At 39.0% G+C, this 19,001-nt stretch overlaps 1 protein-coding gene across 1 annotated transcript in view; it reads right to left on the bottom strand.

Moving 5' to 3' along the window:
* The window catches only part of fam117bb (family with sequence similarity 117 member Bb), a 44,576-nt gene that overhangs the window by 3,052 nt on the left and 22,523 nt on the right, over positions 1 to 19,001 (bottom strand). The window contains exons 3-7 of the mRNA XM_079464442.1: positions 14,231 to 14,323; positions 12,572 to 12,685; positions 1,240 to 1,383; positions 474 to 708; positions 54 to 177 (exon numbers count right to left, since the gene is read on the bottom strand). Of these exons, the coding sequence (XP_079320568.1) occupies positions 54 to 177; positions 474 to 708; positions 1,240 to 1,383; positions 12,572 to 12,685; positions 14,231 to 14,323 (710 nt within the window). The remainder of the gene's footprint in view (positions 1 to 53; positions 178 to 473; positions 709 to 1,239; positions 1,384 to 12,571; positions 12,686 to 14,230; positions 14,324 to 19,001) is intronic.

Below are 19,001 nucleotides of genomic sequence, written 5' to 3'. Positions count from 1 at the left end.
ATGCAAAGACAGAGCAGATAAAATAGTGGATTAGGAGAAACTCCAGCACTTACTGTGTTTCTTCTGTGAAGACCTTAACTCGCTCACAGCCCTCAGGTGGCTCACGTTTGAACATGTAGCTGTTGTTTGGCTTTGGGGAGGAGGCGTACTTGAGCTGAGGTGAGCCAGGGGCGAGATCTGTGGATGCGGTAAAAGACAAAAATGATGATATATGTGTATTAAGTGGAGTGCAATCTTGTCTGTCAATCAGATTTCCACAGTATTGAAACCCCCATTATTAAACAAGTTCTGCACATTCCTCGGCCTTTGAGTGAAGTTTAAGGGAATTTACTTTTTCTACTAATCATACCTTTTTATACGATTCACCTCGCAAAAATTAGCCACCTCATAAAGTAGTTACAAATACCTGTGAGATCAGGCTGGTTCAGCCCTGAGTGTGTTCGCTTGTGGTTTGTCCTGTGTCTACACTGTACCTTTCTCATGGCCATCAGTCAATGCTTCGTCCTCGTTGGGAGAGGGACTATCGCTGCAGGGCTCGCTGGGAATATTCAGGAACGTGGGTGAGATGGACTGAGAACGGCTGCTGCTGTTGCTGTGGTTACTGCCCGCCGCTGTGTCCAGGGGCGTCTGGGTGTCAATGCTGCGGGAGCTAGCGCTGCGCTGGAAGATGGGAGGAGGGGCCCTGTGCCCATCCGGGGCCTCCTGAGGCTGGAGTAAGAGAATGGGGTCGAGGAGTTATATAGATTATTGTTTTGATCGGTAGACACAGTGTTTCAGTATTTGGACATACCATGGAGAAAAAATTGCTTTATAAAATGTCTTTGTTCTGTTGAACTCAAAATATATTTTGAAGAATGTAGAAAAGCTAACAGTTCTGGGGCACTTTTAACTACAATTGTAAATTCTCCTACTAAGGTAGTCAATGGTGGCCACTGTTTGTTTCAAGCATTCTTTCAAATATCTTTCTCTGTGTTCATTAGAACAAAAAAATACACAGATTTAGAGTAAATGATGACAGAATTTACATTTTTGGGTGAACTGTCCCTTTAAGTAAGATATTAGTCTGAAAACACTTAAAACCCATGTGTATTTTACAGCCATTTATTTGGATATGTTGTAATCCAAGTATTTAGACACTTATGGTTTATATTGTGTTACTTTGTTTCTCTGATGACCCAAAGTTGTACAACACACTGCATTGGAGAAAACCTCCATCTGAATCACATTGTAATCCCTTACAATAAACAGCTCCTCTCTGTTGCTTGTGTCTCGGATAATGATGCGTTCAATCTCCTGATTTAGCCCTTCCACGCTGTTCCGGAAACGTGAAACGGAAGACTTAGAGATGGGAATTGAGATCAGAACACTCTTTGGAATAGGAGCCTGGAACAGGAAAGAATATGTGTGTCATTATTTGGTGAATGTGTTCTTTTTTAAATGAGTCACAGGTGTTAAACTGTGTTTTTTGTATTTGTTCTAACATGTTGAGCTATGGTGCTCATATTACAAAGGCTGGTTTGACTCAGGCTTGGAACATGTTCCCATCATCCCTATTCCAATAACAATAAAATATATGTACCAGGCAGAAAAGGTTTTTTATTAAGCTTTATTTTTTTAGCTCCTCTTGGGCATTTTCACTTTCTTGAAACATTGTGTTTGATACTTGGGTGAAATACATGTTATAAACGAATTCAAATTGCTCTGTGTGGAAGCACATGCCCTTGTGTGTTTGATCCCTCGTGGGAAGTTTGCAGTGGTGATTAGTTTTTCCCCATCGTGGGTTGTTTGCTGTTAAAGTTTTCTTGTTTGCTACATCGCTGTCTGGATTTGGGATCTCTTTCCGATACCCTGACAGAGTGAACAAGGCTGTTATGAACCCAGCAGACAGCACCTCGTCACCTGCTAGCATCGGTGTCAGTCAACTTCTGCCATGGTCCTGAAGGGTGAGGCCTGTTTCCCCCCAGGGCGATCGGCCCTTTGGGAAGTATGCCCGGGCCTCTGCGACTAGGAGGGGTATTTTTCCCTAGATCTTGATGAACGTCTACTTCATTGCAGGCCTCGGCCCTGCTCCTCCCCTAGCGGAGCGGAAAAGGATGATCTGTGCTTCATTCCAGGAGCTGGTGAACGACCTCAGCCCGACCAAGAGGGAGGACTCCAGGGCCCCTTCTGACCCTTCACGTTCCTGGCTGCCTCCCATTCTGGATAACTGCACCCTGTGTGGCAACATGCTGCACTCAGACTGTGGGGAAAGCGGATCAGGAGGATATCCACAAAGTCCACCTACGAGTCTGTCGACCCCTCACTCGCTACCCCTGTGCCAGCACTTCTCTTAGCTACCTCCTCGGAGGCAGGATTATAAATCCTGGAGCCTGCCCTAAGAAGAAGAAATGCATGAAGGGGTCGCTGACACCCAGCCGGCATCCAGTCCCGTCCAGCCAGCTCTCACGGAAGCACCGGTCCATTCGGCATTCATGTCAGCCCCAGTCATGGCTAGCCCTTCCTGCTCTGTCACCCCACCTCTGTCTGTTGCCCTGGTCTAGTCTGGGTTCCGAGTTACTGTTTCCCCTAGGACTTTCCCCCCGCCCTGCCCCCTGAAGTTTGGACCTCCCAACGAACTGACAGCACTACATTGGAGCATTGTGCCTCTGTGATCAAGCCTCAAATAATTGCAAAAGTTTTTCTATTTTTATTATTTGTAGGTATATCTTGAAACAAACAGCCTGAATCCTTTCTCCTTTTTGCTTGTCGATGTATGACTTAGTATTTGGGTATTTGCAGAAGAAAGTCATACAGGTTTGAAATGACAAGAGTAATTTAGTAAATAATAACATAATTTATTTATTTTTGGGTGAACTATCATTTAAAGGAACGATCTTTGTTTGTTACGGTGATAATCAGCCAAAATAACTAAATAGTAATGGAGTATACGTTTGTTGGTGTGTGTGTATAACATCAGATAGAGATATGACTTGAAATTAGCCCTATCTGATCTCTGTTAAGTAAATAACAGCGATTGCTCTTCAGTATGTGCGCAGCAACAGCATCTCTCAGCAGCTGAATCAAGCCTCACATATATATTCTCACAGTGTCAGCAGAAATCTCAGTTTGAATGTAAAACTAACAAGGGCTATGTGTTATCAGACCACAACACACACAGAGGACTTGTGTGCTAGGGCACTTGGCTGCAGCATTGCTCATGATCACACCAGGACATACAGTGAGATAGGCTAATGGGCAACAATCACACTCATGCAAAACACACGCTTACTGTGTTAAATCAGTATGCATGTAAAACATGGAGTCTATGCTTTGGTGGCGTTAGATACAAACTGAACAAATGTGTAATCTTTTCTGAAAGCTCACTTCCTGTCATCCTGAGAACAAGTCCTCTTTAGCCTGTCCCCTGGCTTCTGGTGTCTCTTTATAATTTAAAAATGTTCTGATCATTCCTCTGCATTTCTAAATTCTACCCTCTTTCTTAAAACGTCAACCACCGCTGTCCCCCTCGTGCCTTCCTCCTATGAGGGAACAATGTAAGGGCATAAGCAGTGTTGTGTGACCCTGCAGTGGCCCTTGCTTGAAGCACGCCAGATCTGCTTCATTAGCATGTAAATAGAGCGGCCCGGGCTATAAACTCACACGCACTCCATCCCTCTCCTCACTGACCTTAACGTGCATGTGTGCGTAACGAACATCATACCGTTTAACATAAAACTCATTTCTCCTAGGTGGTTTGGTTGTTTATAGGCTCATCAAAGCATACAGAATACAAAACAACTGAGTGAAACGTTCTGATCCGAGAGGTCTCAATGCACAGTTAAGTGATCTGGTCCATTTCCTAGCAACTACATAGTGTGCGGTTGCTAGGAGACAAATATTTGTTTACTTATCAGATTTCCAGGGGCGTGCTGTGACATTCACAGGAGTAATATATGACCTAACCGACACGTGGTGCGTTTAGATCCTCGGGTCATTCCCACACCAACAGCAGCATCATTCCACACTGATTGCTGTCATCTTCAGACAGAGGAAACATGGATCAGCACTTAGTGGGATCCATAGAGACTGTAGAGTTAACAAACCCATTCCAACTGCTCCACCACAGATGGCAGGCTTTCACATGTCCACATTAACCAAAACAAGTGGAAAAGGTGTCTGATAGAGAATCAAAAGTCAAAGCTTACCAGACTCAAACCTGTACATGAGAATTCATTTATAAAATAAATTAAAAGTTCAGTGTAATCCATCGTGACTATTTCAAACTATTCCAATCGGATATGCACAAAAGTCTGATTTGGACCGACAGCGTGAACGCAGTCAATGTGAACATAGACCAGGATGTTGACTATGTGGGGAGCAGACAGCAGAGCGGCTAAACTTCAGCATTTGTTTTTGTGACTCCTGCATTCCTAAAGTAAAATAAAAAGACTAGAATTACAGGGGTGAACACGAACGCAATAAAACAGAACTTCATTTGCGGGAATGTGACATCTGTGGGTTATAAAAGAACAACAATTAGTTTTTTAACTCTATAATTACGAGAAACTGTGTCCATGGCCAGTGAATTCTTGGTAAAAAAGGTTACTGAAAGTCTACCTGACAGCATGTAAAAGTCTTTCTGTACTCTTATGGAGGTTTGTATTGGTTACCACAGTCTGCTTTTAAAACAAGAGGTTAGACAGAAGAATCTCTTTGAAAGGTCTCCAGGCCTTGATAGCTATACTGAGCACTTTCACATCAGCCTGTCTCTGACCAATGTGGTCTTTATAAAAACAAGAGATTCATGGGGCTGTAGTTGTTGACCAGTGCTTAACTAAAGGTTTGTGCAGAGACTCAAAGGCATGACCCCTCCAAAGCCTCACGCAACTCAAGTACAAATGACTCATGAATACATACAAGTCTCCCTGGATTCACAGCACACCCTAAATTCTAGGGTGTCCCTCACAAGAGATCAAACATAATCTGACAGCCCTCCATTGTTGTGGTCACGGTTTGGATACAAGGTTAGTCATAAATCACCAGAAAAGCTAAACTATCTGAAGTCCTGCCAATGAATAAATCAAAACCTCTCTGTACCCTCAAAAAAATTAGCAAATATTTTCTACATCCCACCCGCGGACAACAACCGGCTAGAGGCCCAAAATGATATACTGTACAGTCACAGTCCAGGGGTCTCATGTATACAACACTGCATACATTTTATTCTTAAATGTGCGTAGAGTATTGCATACGCACAATTCAATGACCATTTTGTTTAAAGTTGTGTTATAGCCAGTATATTTCTTGACATGGTGTCTAACTCATTCCTAAATAAAAGACTGAAATTTGATCAGACTAAAGCTAAACAGAGTAGAATGCTTCATCATTTCCTTTGAATGCTCCAGGGATGGAACAAACCAAACACTGCCTCTGCACATCTAATTTCTGACACTAGCAGGCGCTGTGGTCTCCAAACAGAGAGAACGGCAAGAATGCAGGGAAAGACATGCTCACATAAACATATGAGCAGTCAAACTGAGAAACCAAAAACTGCTTATTATTTATCCTCGTTCATAGACTGTGTGTTAAGATGCACAGTTAGGATTTGTTATCACCTGCAATGCATAACACATAAACATCAAACTCCAAATATCTTAAGGGACTTAACATTCTGCTAATATACGTGAACTAAAAAGTAAACAAACCGTTTTCAGATCATATACCTATGGTACGACAAGTTATTGTATGCTCTGTTATTGGATTTATTTATTTTATTTTATTATTACTAATGCTAATACACCTAGCATGGCTAAGAAGTATGTTATGAACATTAGTCTGTAAACCAAAATGTATTTTGAAGTTTTAAAGTTAGGGATGGGATTCTGTTTAATGTGGTAACATTTTACATTCCTATGAAACAACTTTGTCAGTCTGATTTGTGATCATTTGTGAGGGGCAGTGGCTGAAACCAAAAAAATGGGCAGGAGAAGATAGCACACGCTCTTAGAAATGTCTTTCTACTTATCACACTTTAGCACTCAATAAATATGTCAATCTATATTGTATGTTGTATTATGTTAACAATGTTTAAAACATTTATAGTAGGCATTACAGCATTTTCACAATATTGGTGATTTGTTGAATTTTGACATTATTTGCGGGTGCAAAAGTTATATTTACATTTATTCACTTGGCAGACGCTTTTATCCAACGTGACTTATTTTGCATTGTACCAGAGGTGGAAAGTAAGAAATTACATTTACTTGCGTTACTGTATTAAGCAGGTTGCGTTACTGTATTAAGCAAGTACTTGTAGTTTTTTGAGTAGCTTTTAAAATCTGTAATTTTACTCAAGTATTATTTGTGTGATGTATTTACATCGTTATATTTCAAATCACAGTAAAAAAAAGAAAACATTGCAGGGAAAAAAACACGACCAGAAATCACACCAGTGAATGATGTGCACGAGTATGAGTTTGCGCCAATACCAGAAGAGTGATCGGTAAGACTTCAGTCTTAGTGCACCTGTCCTAAAGGTGAAACCCCATCAAACTCTAAATGCTGAAGACAACGAAGTAAACCCCTGGTCATATTTCAGCAACCATTTCAGCATCAAGACAGAGTATGGACGCTGTGCAAACTAGCATTTTAAAAAAATCCTTATTTGCAAGAATTTAGAGGTTAGATAAAAAATATTTGTTTAAATAATGCTCGTACCCTTAGTTGCATTGGTAACTAATAAGAAGTTTGGACAGTTTAGTAAAAGCCAAAACGACATTGGGGCAATGCTATATTTTACGCGTTTAATCCCGTTTTGTAGACGCATGGCTCACTATCTATACCACATTTTCGCAGTGTGTATGGAACCGAACTGAGCAACTTCTGCTATAATGACATATTTAAACGTGCATCATATCTCTCTCTCTTCTGTAAGCGCGGTGCAAGAAAGTGTTTTGAAAAGCCTCATCAGCACTGCCATAAAAATGACCAATGACAAGCCCAAATATCTGCAGCTTCATAAGAAAAGACTAAACAACAAATGCAAATCTCTTAAAAATGTGTGAACATGGCAACACTGAAAGAGCGCGCTGTGAAGCACTGAACATAAACAAAACACAGCGTCTATGTCTGTATTTTAGTTAAAATGGCCTCACTTAACCAGTCGTTGGCCAAAACAGCAGAGACATATCAAATGGATTAAACTCTTGGGATTCATGTTTCTTGCTCACTGCGATCACAACTGTCAATCATCACATTTCTCTCACTCTTTTCCTGGATGCTTTTCTGTAGCTCCTGTTGTTAGAGCATGGTGCTAGCAACGCCAAGGTCAGGGGTTCGATCCCAGGGATTGCACATACTCAGTTACAAATGAATAGAATAATGCAATGCAAGTCGCTTAAGAAGCGTCTGCCAAATGCATACATGTAAATTATGTACAAAAGTGAAACCCTGTGGGGAACGATTTATATCTGGTTTCAATACTGAAACTTAGGAGTGTGAACCTTTTATAATGTATTAATACAATAAGGCTTAAAATATTTTAGGCTTAATTTTGCTTCTGAAGAAAATGTATATTGTTTTAATAATTGTTTAGTTAATATTTCTGCTATATGATTATGTGATATTTCTGCAAAAAATAATGTAGTTGTTGCAGTGCACTTGTAACCCGTTTTAAGATATAAAATTAGTCACTGATGACTATTGTTGATGTTGCACAAAACAGGAAAGGTCTCCCTCACGCTTTTAAAAAGTAACTTTTACTTTGAGTACATATTAAACAAGCTACTTTTTACTTTTACTTGAGTACATTTTTTTGACTGGAAATTTTACTTGTTCTCAAGTACAATTTCATCAAAGTAGTAGTACTTGTATTTGAGTTTCATATTTTTGTACTTTTTCCACCTCTGCATTAGATTATAAATTTGTCTCGGAGCATGAGTAATCCCAATCGAACCCATGATTTTGGGGTTGCTAGTGCCATGCTCTAACCACTGAGCTATAGGAAATAGTGAAGCATTAACATTTACATATGATTCAATGGTTTTCACATGCTCTCCTGCTATCTGGGCTCCAATCAGTTTGGTCTTAATAAATGTTTATTCATATGATATATGTTACAGATTACTGGTTTCAACTAAGAAAATATATAATGTGAAATATACAGCATAGCAGTTACAGTGTGACAAACTGTCAACAAGCCATTCAACAAGTTTGATTTGACAAGAATTCTCATTTTCTTATGAGAACATGGATATTTTGTACAAGTTGTTAGCAGTTAGCACCCATAATAGAAAACCAGGACCAAAACATAAAATGAACTTCTGAAACTGTCGTCTTCACACACGTATGCGCACAGAGACTGTCTGTGATTGACACTGGGCCTGGGGAGCGAGCGAGAAAACGTGGAGCAGAAAAGTGGAATCAGATGATGTTTAGCGGGACGTATTTTAGCAGGAATCTTAAATTGATGCCAGGAGGTGGGGGTGGGGTTGAGAGGGGCACCTTAGAGATTGAGGGCAGAGAGGTAGTGGCCCTAGCCACCGGGCCACCCCCCTGTGCACGGATGTAGATGACAGTGAGTGAGAGAAAAATGAAAGTGTATGATAAACTTTGTGGTTATTCTATATCTGAGATTTACCAATGAGTGTTACCAAACACACACACACACACACACAGAGCGAATTAGGGCTGTGTATTGGCAAGGGCCACACGATACGATACATATCACGATAGATGGGTCCCGATACAATATATCACAATACATTCGATACGATACAAACGTTCGACATATTGAAATAATTTGTTTTAAATAAATACAAATTAAGAGTGAGCTAAAAATACATGTTGGTGTGTACGATCTATGGTATTCTGGTATGTTCATCACATTATAGTGATAACTCTGCAGACACAAAAGATTCCATTCAATTTTATTAACAAAGCTATTTATAAGAGGTATTTGTCATCTTGCTTACACAGTGTTACTGAACTGCGAACATATAATGTTTAAAGTGCATATTTAGTCATTAAACATTTAAATGCAAATGCCACAAAAAACGTATTTTTTTCAGTATGTTGTTAATAAAAAACAAAGTACATTAAAATGTATTCATAAAACTGAAATTGTCAGTATGACTCTCTTTTATATCCCACTCCACCAGTGCAGTTTTCAGTAACTCCGCAATGTTTATGCCAGTATGGCTCGTCTCATGCATTGCACGTGTCTGTGGTTGTGATGTAATCCTAACATACGATGCATTGCAAGTCAGGGTCACTCGCTCTACCGAGCTAAGGGATTTTTTTACATCTTCATAAATCCCGGGTATTTCTACGTCCGTTATGTGCCTGCGAATCGGAATCACATAACACAGCTAGTGTTCACCATATGCCCGAAGCCGGGGTTTTCAACCACACTGTCGCAAATCCTTACAAATAAAATACACCACCGACTCTGTTATTTTCTTTGCACGAGCTAAGATATACGGAAGCTTGTTGGTGATATTATATGAATGAATCTACTTTACGCCATTTGCTTTCTCGCACCCGCTTACTTTTGAGACATTGTCCGTATGACAGCGAATCACAGCGACATCAACAGGAACGGAAAAAATGGTTATGCAATGAAACGTCATTTTGAATCCATTCAAAACATGACTTATTTAAGGTATCGATACTATTGGTTGGACTATCGATAAACTATCGTGAAAAAATTTATCGCAATAGTTAGCTGTATCGATAATTTTGCACAGCTCTAGAGCGAATACATACAGGTAAGTTCAGCTGAGGTAATTGTAAGGATTTGATCTACAGTCCATCAAAAATAATATGAGAAAATGAGGTCAAACTGAACGTATGGGTCTCAAGCATCTTTAAAGCTAAACAATTTGTAACATCTTAGAAATGATGCAACGCCAAAAGGAGCCTGTCTGCATCATATTACAAAATCTAACTATTTAACTTTATTAACTAATCAGTCATTATGCCAACTAGTCCATGGTGTCCCATCTCTAATCCGCATCACCCCTTCTATGCACTCGACAGGCACTCAACCTGACAGCCCGGCCGAGAAACATCACAAGCACTCAAGCCCGAGGCATACAAACATGACCTCTCACCTCACATCCAAATAAATCCAGGCCTGTTATAATCACCAGGCCTGGGCATACACAAGAGCCTGTTGCTTTCTCTTGTGTAGCTAAAAACTCCATCTCACCTGCTTCAAATTACAGCTAATACACAGCAGAGAAACCCCACAGAATAAATAAACCACCAAAAGACGAATCCAACTACCACCACGCCTGCTATGAAGAGAGTTAAAAGTTAAGTTCTCAGGCCGAACGAGACAACCGTGCAATCACATCTGCCGGAGGAGTTCGGGTTTACAAATGCAAGTGTGTATTTGTGTCTGAGGCAAAATGATCACATGGTTCTTGGAATGGTAAATTACCACTTCCATATGTTTTCTCATAGTCAGGCGGCGCTGTGAAACTCTCACTGAGGCGGAGTGTGGGGAGAGAAATCAAGCACACACATCTCTGCAAAATCACAAACCTCACCAGTTTGATGTTCAATATTAATAGTCATTATATGAATTAATAACATTTAGAAAGTAAAGAAATATCAATTTAATCTTCAGAATTTTGTTAACCATCAGTGCATCTCTTCAAAACTTCTGAAACCCATTTCTTACCCTATTGCTCACATTTTATAATAAAAATAAACTCATCAAAACTGTGGAAAAAACTAATTGTATCTGTAGGAATTATATCATGAAGTTATCATATTTAAAAGTAAAAAAATATGTATTTATCTTTTTTAATGAAAAAGTACTATGATGGCACAATTATATTTTTGTCAACAAAAGTAATACAAAAAATGTCATATACACACCTTACAGTTAGGTGTTTTAAAACCTAAACATTACTGTATATTAATGTGAGCTTTCCTGTACGCAATACTGACAAAATGTACCTTGAATGCACTATTCACTTTTAATAAAAGCATTTGACTAATCCACAAACTTTTACACAGTTTTACTAACAAAGTATATATTGCATCAAAATGCAAAAAACACTTACAAATACAAGAACATTTTAAAACAGTTTGACTAGATTTAAATGATCTGCATAGCTTTTCGTGGCTGTTTTACAAAACACTGTATCCCACAATGCAATGCACTTGAACTGACCCTGACCAGAGCAAGTCATTAAAACTGCAGTTTTTACAATTTTTCTACTAATTATTTAATCAGACTGCCATAAGACAGATACGTAATTGAATTCCAAATGCAAAGTAATTTAATTCCAATAACCGTAAATGTTTATATCTGTACACTGTGCAATGTGAGTCACGTGACAAAATTTAAGCACATTACTGCTTGAAATGTTTATCTACATATAATCTCAAAAGCTGCAATTTGAAGCAGTATAGTGACTTTTGTCACTATAAAAGCAGCCTAAAAAGATTTTTCACAGTGCACACCAGTCAGCTGTGAGCGAGGAACCTGTAAAGTTACATCTAAAGGTGTTCAGCGTTGATCTCAAATCAGTATTCTTGTCCAGTCCGGGCGTGCCGTGAATGGTTTGGTGTTTTGTGCAACAGAGGGGCTGAGTACAGTTTAGAGGATTAAACACAAAAGATGAATACAGTGAGACGACAGATGGTGCTTGAGCCCGCCACATGCACTTTAGAAAAAAAATGCCCAGCCTCACAACAGGCCTCTGAAACACACATCCAGCAGGCCAGACAGAGTGTGGTCTTTAATTGACTGGCTGGCAGCTATAGTACAGTAAAGACCAGGCGTGCGGCACATTCGCCACATGCTGAACTACTTCATAGACAAAAAAAAAGAGTGAGACAGCGAGAAAAAGACTAAGGGAGAGGTAGGGAGGGGTGAAACCGAACGAGAGGGAGACACGGCTGAGTGAGAGGCCACAGTAATTTATTCACTGTTTCTGTCTTTATGAAGAGAGCTCTTTCACTCTGAATCAGCCTTCGAGCTTGCACCTGGCCCTGCCAATTAGGACCAGTGTGTAAAGTACACACACAAAGTACGCACGCTTTCATGCGCCACCATGCTTAATCACAAACAAACACGCTCGCAACATGAGAGAAGACGACTTCAAAACCAAAGAAATACAAAATAAACTAGGTATGGTTTAAAAGTACTACAGCTAAAACAAACTGAAATAGTTGAGTACCAAAATGGCACATTTCTGAGCTTGTACTTGAGGAAATTTGCTAAAGGATTCGTGTGTAATACCTTCTGTTTTTGTAGCATACATATGTGCTTGTATTATCAAAATCTATAAAATCTATCAAAATAATTGCATTGCTTGTATATCTATAAAGCTTTACTATATTTGTAAAAATGCTAAACAATATTTAAACATTACAAGACACCTTATTTTTGTAGTACTGCAATAATGTTTCCAGAATTATTGGGTTTGGCTCTGAATGTTTTCATTTCATTGCATCCCCAAGATAATATCCAACCAATGAACAACAGACTGACCCCAAAACTCTTCTTCTCTTGGTAACGGTTAACACAACACCTCAGTATCTCATCCATCTGCGTCTGCTGGAAATAACTCACCTGTGATTGGCTTATAGCAGTGTGGTTGCCATTGAAGGGTGATTTGCGGTCCTTGTTGCGATGGTGATGGCTACTGTGTTTACTGCGCTGAAGCTGCTGCCTCAACTTTACAATCTGAAACACAGAGACAGACTTTCTCACCAACTGTCACTCTCAACAAAGCTCTCACAGAATCACATTGAAGGAATCTCTTTAGTATGTTAGTTGGTCAGAATAATGTGCAAGAGTAGTATGTGTCTCATGGCTGTATTATATAACATCCTTCACTGACTTTGGTGCAAGGTGTATTTAGGTCAACCGAATGCAGTGCTTGGACCAGAAACTTTAGCTTCACCCCTACACTGAAGATACTAAGGATGGGCATTTAAAAAACAATTATATTCAAATAAATATATTATCTTAATAAGTTAATAAAGGTGTAATTTTTTACGTTTTTATTTAGTAGCAATTTCACATCAAGCTTATAATTATCTTTAAATAACATCCTTTATACAGGTTTTTTAATGTTGAAAAAATAAGAGACGTTGAAAAACAAAAACAAACATCTAAGCTAAGTGAAATCATAAAAAAACAGCAAATATAAACAAAATGAACAGAACGTATATTGACAGTGTGTGATCTTGTTTATATTGTTTTACATGCTCTTGATTAGAAAAACAAGCATATGTACCTATTTTACTCTGGTGAAAGTTCCTAAGCCAGTTAACAAGCATTTATAATGTTGACACGCTTTACTTTAGTCCATGCCGACTGATAAAATCAAAAAAGCCTAAAAAAGCCTGCAACAAAGATGGAGCGATTGTAGTGCTTGTGACCGTCATCTGAGGAAGATATTTACTCATCCTGCTGATCACCACCGCATATAATGAATAAGTGTAAATATTAATATGGTTTTCCTTGTCGTTTCATGATCAGTGTCTGTCTTGTTTAGCTTTGCATTTGCATCAATAAATAATATCAACGAAGGAATTACAGCGCCTTTTAAAACAAAAAAACATCCATGCAAATTTATTACAGGCTATATTTTGAAGGCGACGACCCCATCTGAACTTTTAAGGTTTTTAGCTCTATTTGACTATGTCCCTGTCCTAATGTCACCTGCAACTAGTTAGCAAGTATCAAATCACAGTTAATGGCTGTAACATTAAATCTATGGACCTTTTTTAAAAAGGCTAAGGCGCTCCACCCAAACAGGAAGGAAAGCTGCAGTCATTTCACTGGATCTTTACAGCATCACAGCTAAAAATATGACAGCTAAAACAAAACTCGAAAAAACAGTGGTGGACAACCAGCCCATCTTGATCTCTTACAAAGAATGACAACAAAGCGAGGAGAAACATGATATGGTAGTAATGCTGAATAGACAACTCTAGTTGCTAGAGGATGTGACCAGGCAATGAAGGGTGAACACACACACATGTTGGAGGAAGGGAGGGTGTAATGAGTGGTGACACCAGACTGCTTCTGGTTCACTAGAGCCTGCCAATAACATGATAATGACACAGCCTCCCCACCCAACATCCCATGGCCCCGTCTACTCATCCACAGTCTCACAAGGGGGAAATGAAAAACATCTAGGGGTCCAGCCCGGCCCTGCAACCGCTGCATGTAACAAAGTGCGGGGGAGGAGAGGAGATCAGACCCTTAAAGCGTCCTGACCTCTTTAAGCTGGTCAGTGCTGCCGCAGGAGGCTGAGCGTTTGTGGCAGCCCCTCTTCTTCTGTCCGTATTCATCGGCCCAGGCGCTGGGGGTCTGCGGAGAGAGACATATGAGACAGTCAGACATGAATGTGAGAGAAAACTTCTAGCTGAAGTTACATGGCTTAAAAACTTGGCAGGTGTGGCAACAAAGCTCATTCTGGACCCTGCTCCTGTTTGCTATGCGGTTTGAGAGCAAGAAAAGAGATCTTTCCACTGCTAATGTTTTATGCCCATATCAATGGGCAGTCTAGTCAACCCTTTAAATTCATTCATGCATAACCTCACAAAACGACCCCTGACAGGAGAGATCACCCTCACCCACACACAGACACATAAACACATGCACCGAACGAAACAAAAAAATGCGGAGGGGTGGTAAATCTATATTAGGATTGTTTTCCTGCAAACCAAACGCTTAATGCTCATCTAGTATACAGATACTTTAGTTGGTGTAACCATCCTTGCAAACGTCCTTCCTAAATAAATATAAAACACCCCGTTGAGAAGTGTGCCGGGGATGCAGGATTGCTGTTGCTGAGTTCCTTTTCAAAAGAAATTTGCTGAGAAGATTGAAGTCTCAGGAGTGAAATAGTGTAATGTATATTTAAACAGGACACACACTCCAGCAAGACATAACCGAGAGTCTTTCAAACATAAAATCCATTTTGACAGTACTTAAATTGAATGTATGACTCTGCTGCTTTTCTCATGGCAGGTTTGAATTGGTTACAAATGAGCTAATACAATATTTCAAATCAATATTTTATGTCCAATTATTTACTCATCGGGCAAACAGCAAGTAATAGGCAAGACAATGTACATCAACCCAGCTGTTATGACAAAATAAAATAATTCAGGGTGATACAAGACACAATCTGTATTTATTTTGTGACAAATGGACATTATCCTCCTATATAGATCCATTTACACCTTGTTTTATACAGTTTATTATATAGTTAATAATATAAATTTTCAACCTGTTGAATGTTCAATTTAGATAATTGTTTTTATAGATAATGTTGACAAATTTATTAGACCACCTATCATAATCAACAAATATTTTAGGAATCTGTCAAAAAAAAACTAACAACACTTATTATTGTGACGTATAAGGCAAATAACATACTGATGAACACAGAGAATGCTTGAAACCAAACAGTTCATGTTGGAAGTGCCCCAGAATTGCTTTCCTACATTCTTCAAAATATCTTCTTTGTTCAACAGAAGACATTTTTAATACTATGGTAGTCAGTGATTGCAAAAAACATTTTGGTTACAAGCACTCTTCCAAATATCTTTCTCACTGTTCATTGGAACAAGGACATTTATACAGATTTGGAACAAGTTGAGGGTGAGTAAATGATTACAGAAATTACATTGTTGGGTGAACCGTTCCTTTAAAGACTGCAGGTAAATAACTATACTTGGATATCTGAAAAAAACAATTATACAGTGCTTTATTCTTTTTCTGTCTTTCTTGTAAAACAGTCAAATTCATGGATAACAAAAATATTTATATTTTAGCATAAGAAATATTACAGTAACAAAATATCTTACACAAACATAGGTTTGTTATATTTATTAAACATAGTAAATGCCCTTGGTAATCACCAATACTGTTAGTTTAGAGCAGCTGTGGAAAAAACCTTACATGGGGTGGTCTAACAGAATTGAGCACTATATGTTAATAAAATCTTGGCAGTCCTGTCAAATAATAAATAAAATCGAATTTAGTCCAGATCAATACTTATATATGCTGAATGCTGAAAACTATTTACCAGTAACTTTATGTACACAGTAAACATGTGTGACATAGCTAATGCATGAATTGCCTGGTTTGAACTTGACTTTCCTCGTGCTAAACTGACAGGAACCACAAACAAGAGAACAGCAGCTCTGACAAAGCAGCTGGAAAAACCTGCCTTGGATGCCCTCATAACAGTACAGCACACCTCTCTTAACCCCAACATGAGCTTCATTAATCAAACATGTATGACTAAATCACATGCCTTGGGTCCGATCCCAGGGATTGCTCATACTCAGAAACATATGTATAGTATAATGCAATGAAAGTCGCTTTGGATAAAAGCATCTGCCAAATGCATAAAATGTAAATGTGATGTTACGCCTTTCCATACCTTTAGCAATAAACAGTAATGTTTTTTTGTTTCACCTAGTTCACCACACAAATTAATCAGAAGCCTTTCTTTCAAACTTAATGGAGGCCAGCAAGTGTGTGAAAGTGTGCACGTGTAATTGTCAATCCTTGTGAGAGATCACAATCTTGTGAGAGATCACAATGTTTCACAGATCTAGTTGTGTGTCAGATTGGTTCCACAAATAGTAATAACAAATGCAATACAATCTGAAACAGCATGTAATAAGAGACTAATTCTAGTTTATGTGGATTATATAAAAAGAAGCAAGTGGATTTTTACCATCATAGGCTGGTTTTTACAGACACTATTGACACATATTAGTATTCAAACACCTTATAAAAGTGAATTTTCCAGAATATGTCTCCTATAAAGGAAAACACAACTGGAAGCTTCTTGCAGGGTTGAAGAATGTACTGAAAGACACGACACCTACAGTTCTTATAAACAGTAATCAAACATCAGCGTGAACAGATGAGTCACTGAAGTCACTGTCATGTATTTAGTAAACAGACATATATACAGTATACAACCACAAGAATTGCTTTCCAGTGTGTTTCGGTCACTTGGTTTACACCATAAACAACACTAGAAACTGGATCATTCTACATCGAACACTTAAAAGGCAGAGTAGATCATTTTTAAAATGCTAACGTTTCCTTGCTAGCAGTGCAATCAAATGATCCCTCCCTCGCGCGAATCACCATCCAAAGCAACTCCTCCTCCAAAACACACATGCGTGCACACAGAACAGCTGTTGGATCAGTTCCAGTGAAGTCATGTCACATGCACCAGTGAGAAAACATTACAATACAAAGTGAATTACATTTATACAATAACTAACATCTCCAGGTACCTGCTCTCTGTCGCCATTGTCCCGCTGCCTGCCTGCACATCGCACATGAACGCACTGATGACGTATGATGTCTGCGTGAACGGTGCACAGTGGGACGCAAAATATGCTGACTGAAAATGTACACATGACATTACATTGCCCTCAGACAGTAATTGCTCCAACGTTTTTTGACCCTACGCCTTTCACAGACGATATACAATTATAAAAAAACAATGTTTCACTCTACTTTTTGATTTCGATCAGGATGTAAAGAGACTTACAACCAGCATGACAAAAAATGTTTCTTGACCGGATTGCGTACTCTACCTTTAACATGTCCGTACTAGCACATTCGCAAACATTCGATTAAAACGTTTAATGAAAAGTATTATCTGTCAGCCGTAGCCTTTGGATTGTGGAAGCTTATTAAAACGTATCTCCAACCCTTCAGAGAGTTCCACAGAGGCAGGATGTCTGGCACAGAGGAGGTGAGATTGTATATTTGGAGGTATGGAAAAGCAATTTCTCTCATAGGTATGAGCCAAAACTGTATAATGCAGTATAGGATAATAAAACCTGTGGCATTGGAAACAGCCCAGTGCATGAGCTGCCGAAGCACAGCCAATTAAAAGACATCTTAATAAGAGATCAGTCTTATTCCCAACTTTTGCATCATATTTTAAAATATGTTTGGCAGTTCTGTTCCATACTGGTGTCAGAATTTACTGATGCTTCACAGATATGTAGATCTGATGCAAACATTCAACATTCTGACACAATAACTATTAGCAAGTCAATTCATCAGGGCAACATGTTGACACTTTCCTTCAATAGAAAACAACACAAACATGCCGGGAAACCAGTCACCTCCTCAGTCATGTACGGCCTAAGGCCCTGGCTACACTTCCTAGACATAAATCTCACATATGCTCAGATTTACATTCGCAAGACTCTAAACATCAGACAGCGAAAAACGCATTTACACTAACAAGACAAAGGCAAACCTTGATCTGTACCTCAACATATAGCTTAAAAGAAAAATGCTTAAAATGCCATAATTTGACCCAATTTCTCTGTTTATAAATATAAGTGGTTTGGTTGTTCACAAATCATCAATGCAAGAAAGTTTCAGAATTTGTCATAAACATTCATCAAATTGTAATAACTTGACAATAACTGGACCAATCACATCACAGTCCACTTTGGGGATCCAGTGAAGTTCAGAAGGATAACAAGTCCATCACATTCTCATGACAACTCTTACTTTCACAAGCTTAAAAGTTGTTTCTTTGCGCACAATTTATGTTGGGCTGTGTTAACGTTGGACTGTGGACTTCAGAAAACACAGTGGACCAAAGTCCTCTTTTCAGATGAAAATAAATTTTGCATTTAATTTGGAAATCAAGGTCCCCGATTCTGGAGGAAGAGTAGAGAGGCACAGAATCCATCTTGCTTGAAGTCCATTGTGAAGTTTTCACAGTCAGTGATGATTTGGGCTACCATGTCATCTGCTGGTGTTGCTCCACTGTGTTTTCTCAAGTCCACAGTCAACGCAGCAATCTACCAGGAAATTTAAGAGCACTTCATGCTTCCTTTAGCTTTATGGAGATGCTAATTTTATATTCAAGCAGGACTGGGCACCTGCTCACAGTGCCAAATGTACCAAAAGCTGGTTCAATGACCATGGTGTTACTGTGCTTGATTGGCCAGCAAACTTGCCTGACCTGAATACCATCCTG

Source organism: Barbatula barbatula (assembly GCF_947034865.1).
Source record: "Barbatula barbatula genome assembly, chromosome: 9".
NCBI classification, from domain to species: domain Eukaryota; kingdom Metazoa; phylum Chordata; class Actinopteri; order Cypriniformes; family Nemacheilidae; genus Barbatula; species Barbatula barbatula.
The sequence above is the reverse complement of the archived record's forward strand: the minus strand, read 5'-3'. Positions and strand labels throughout refer to the sequence as shown.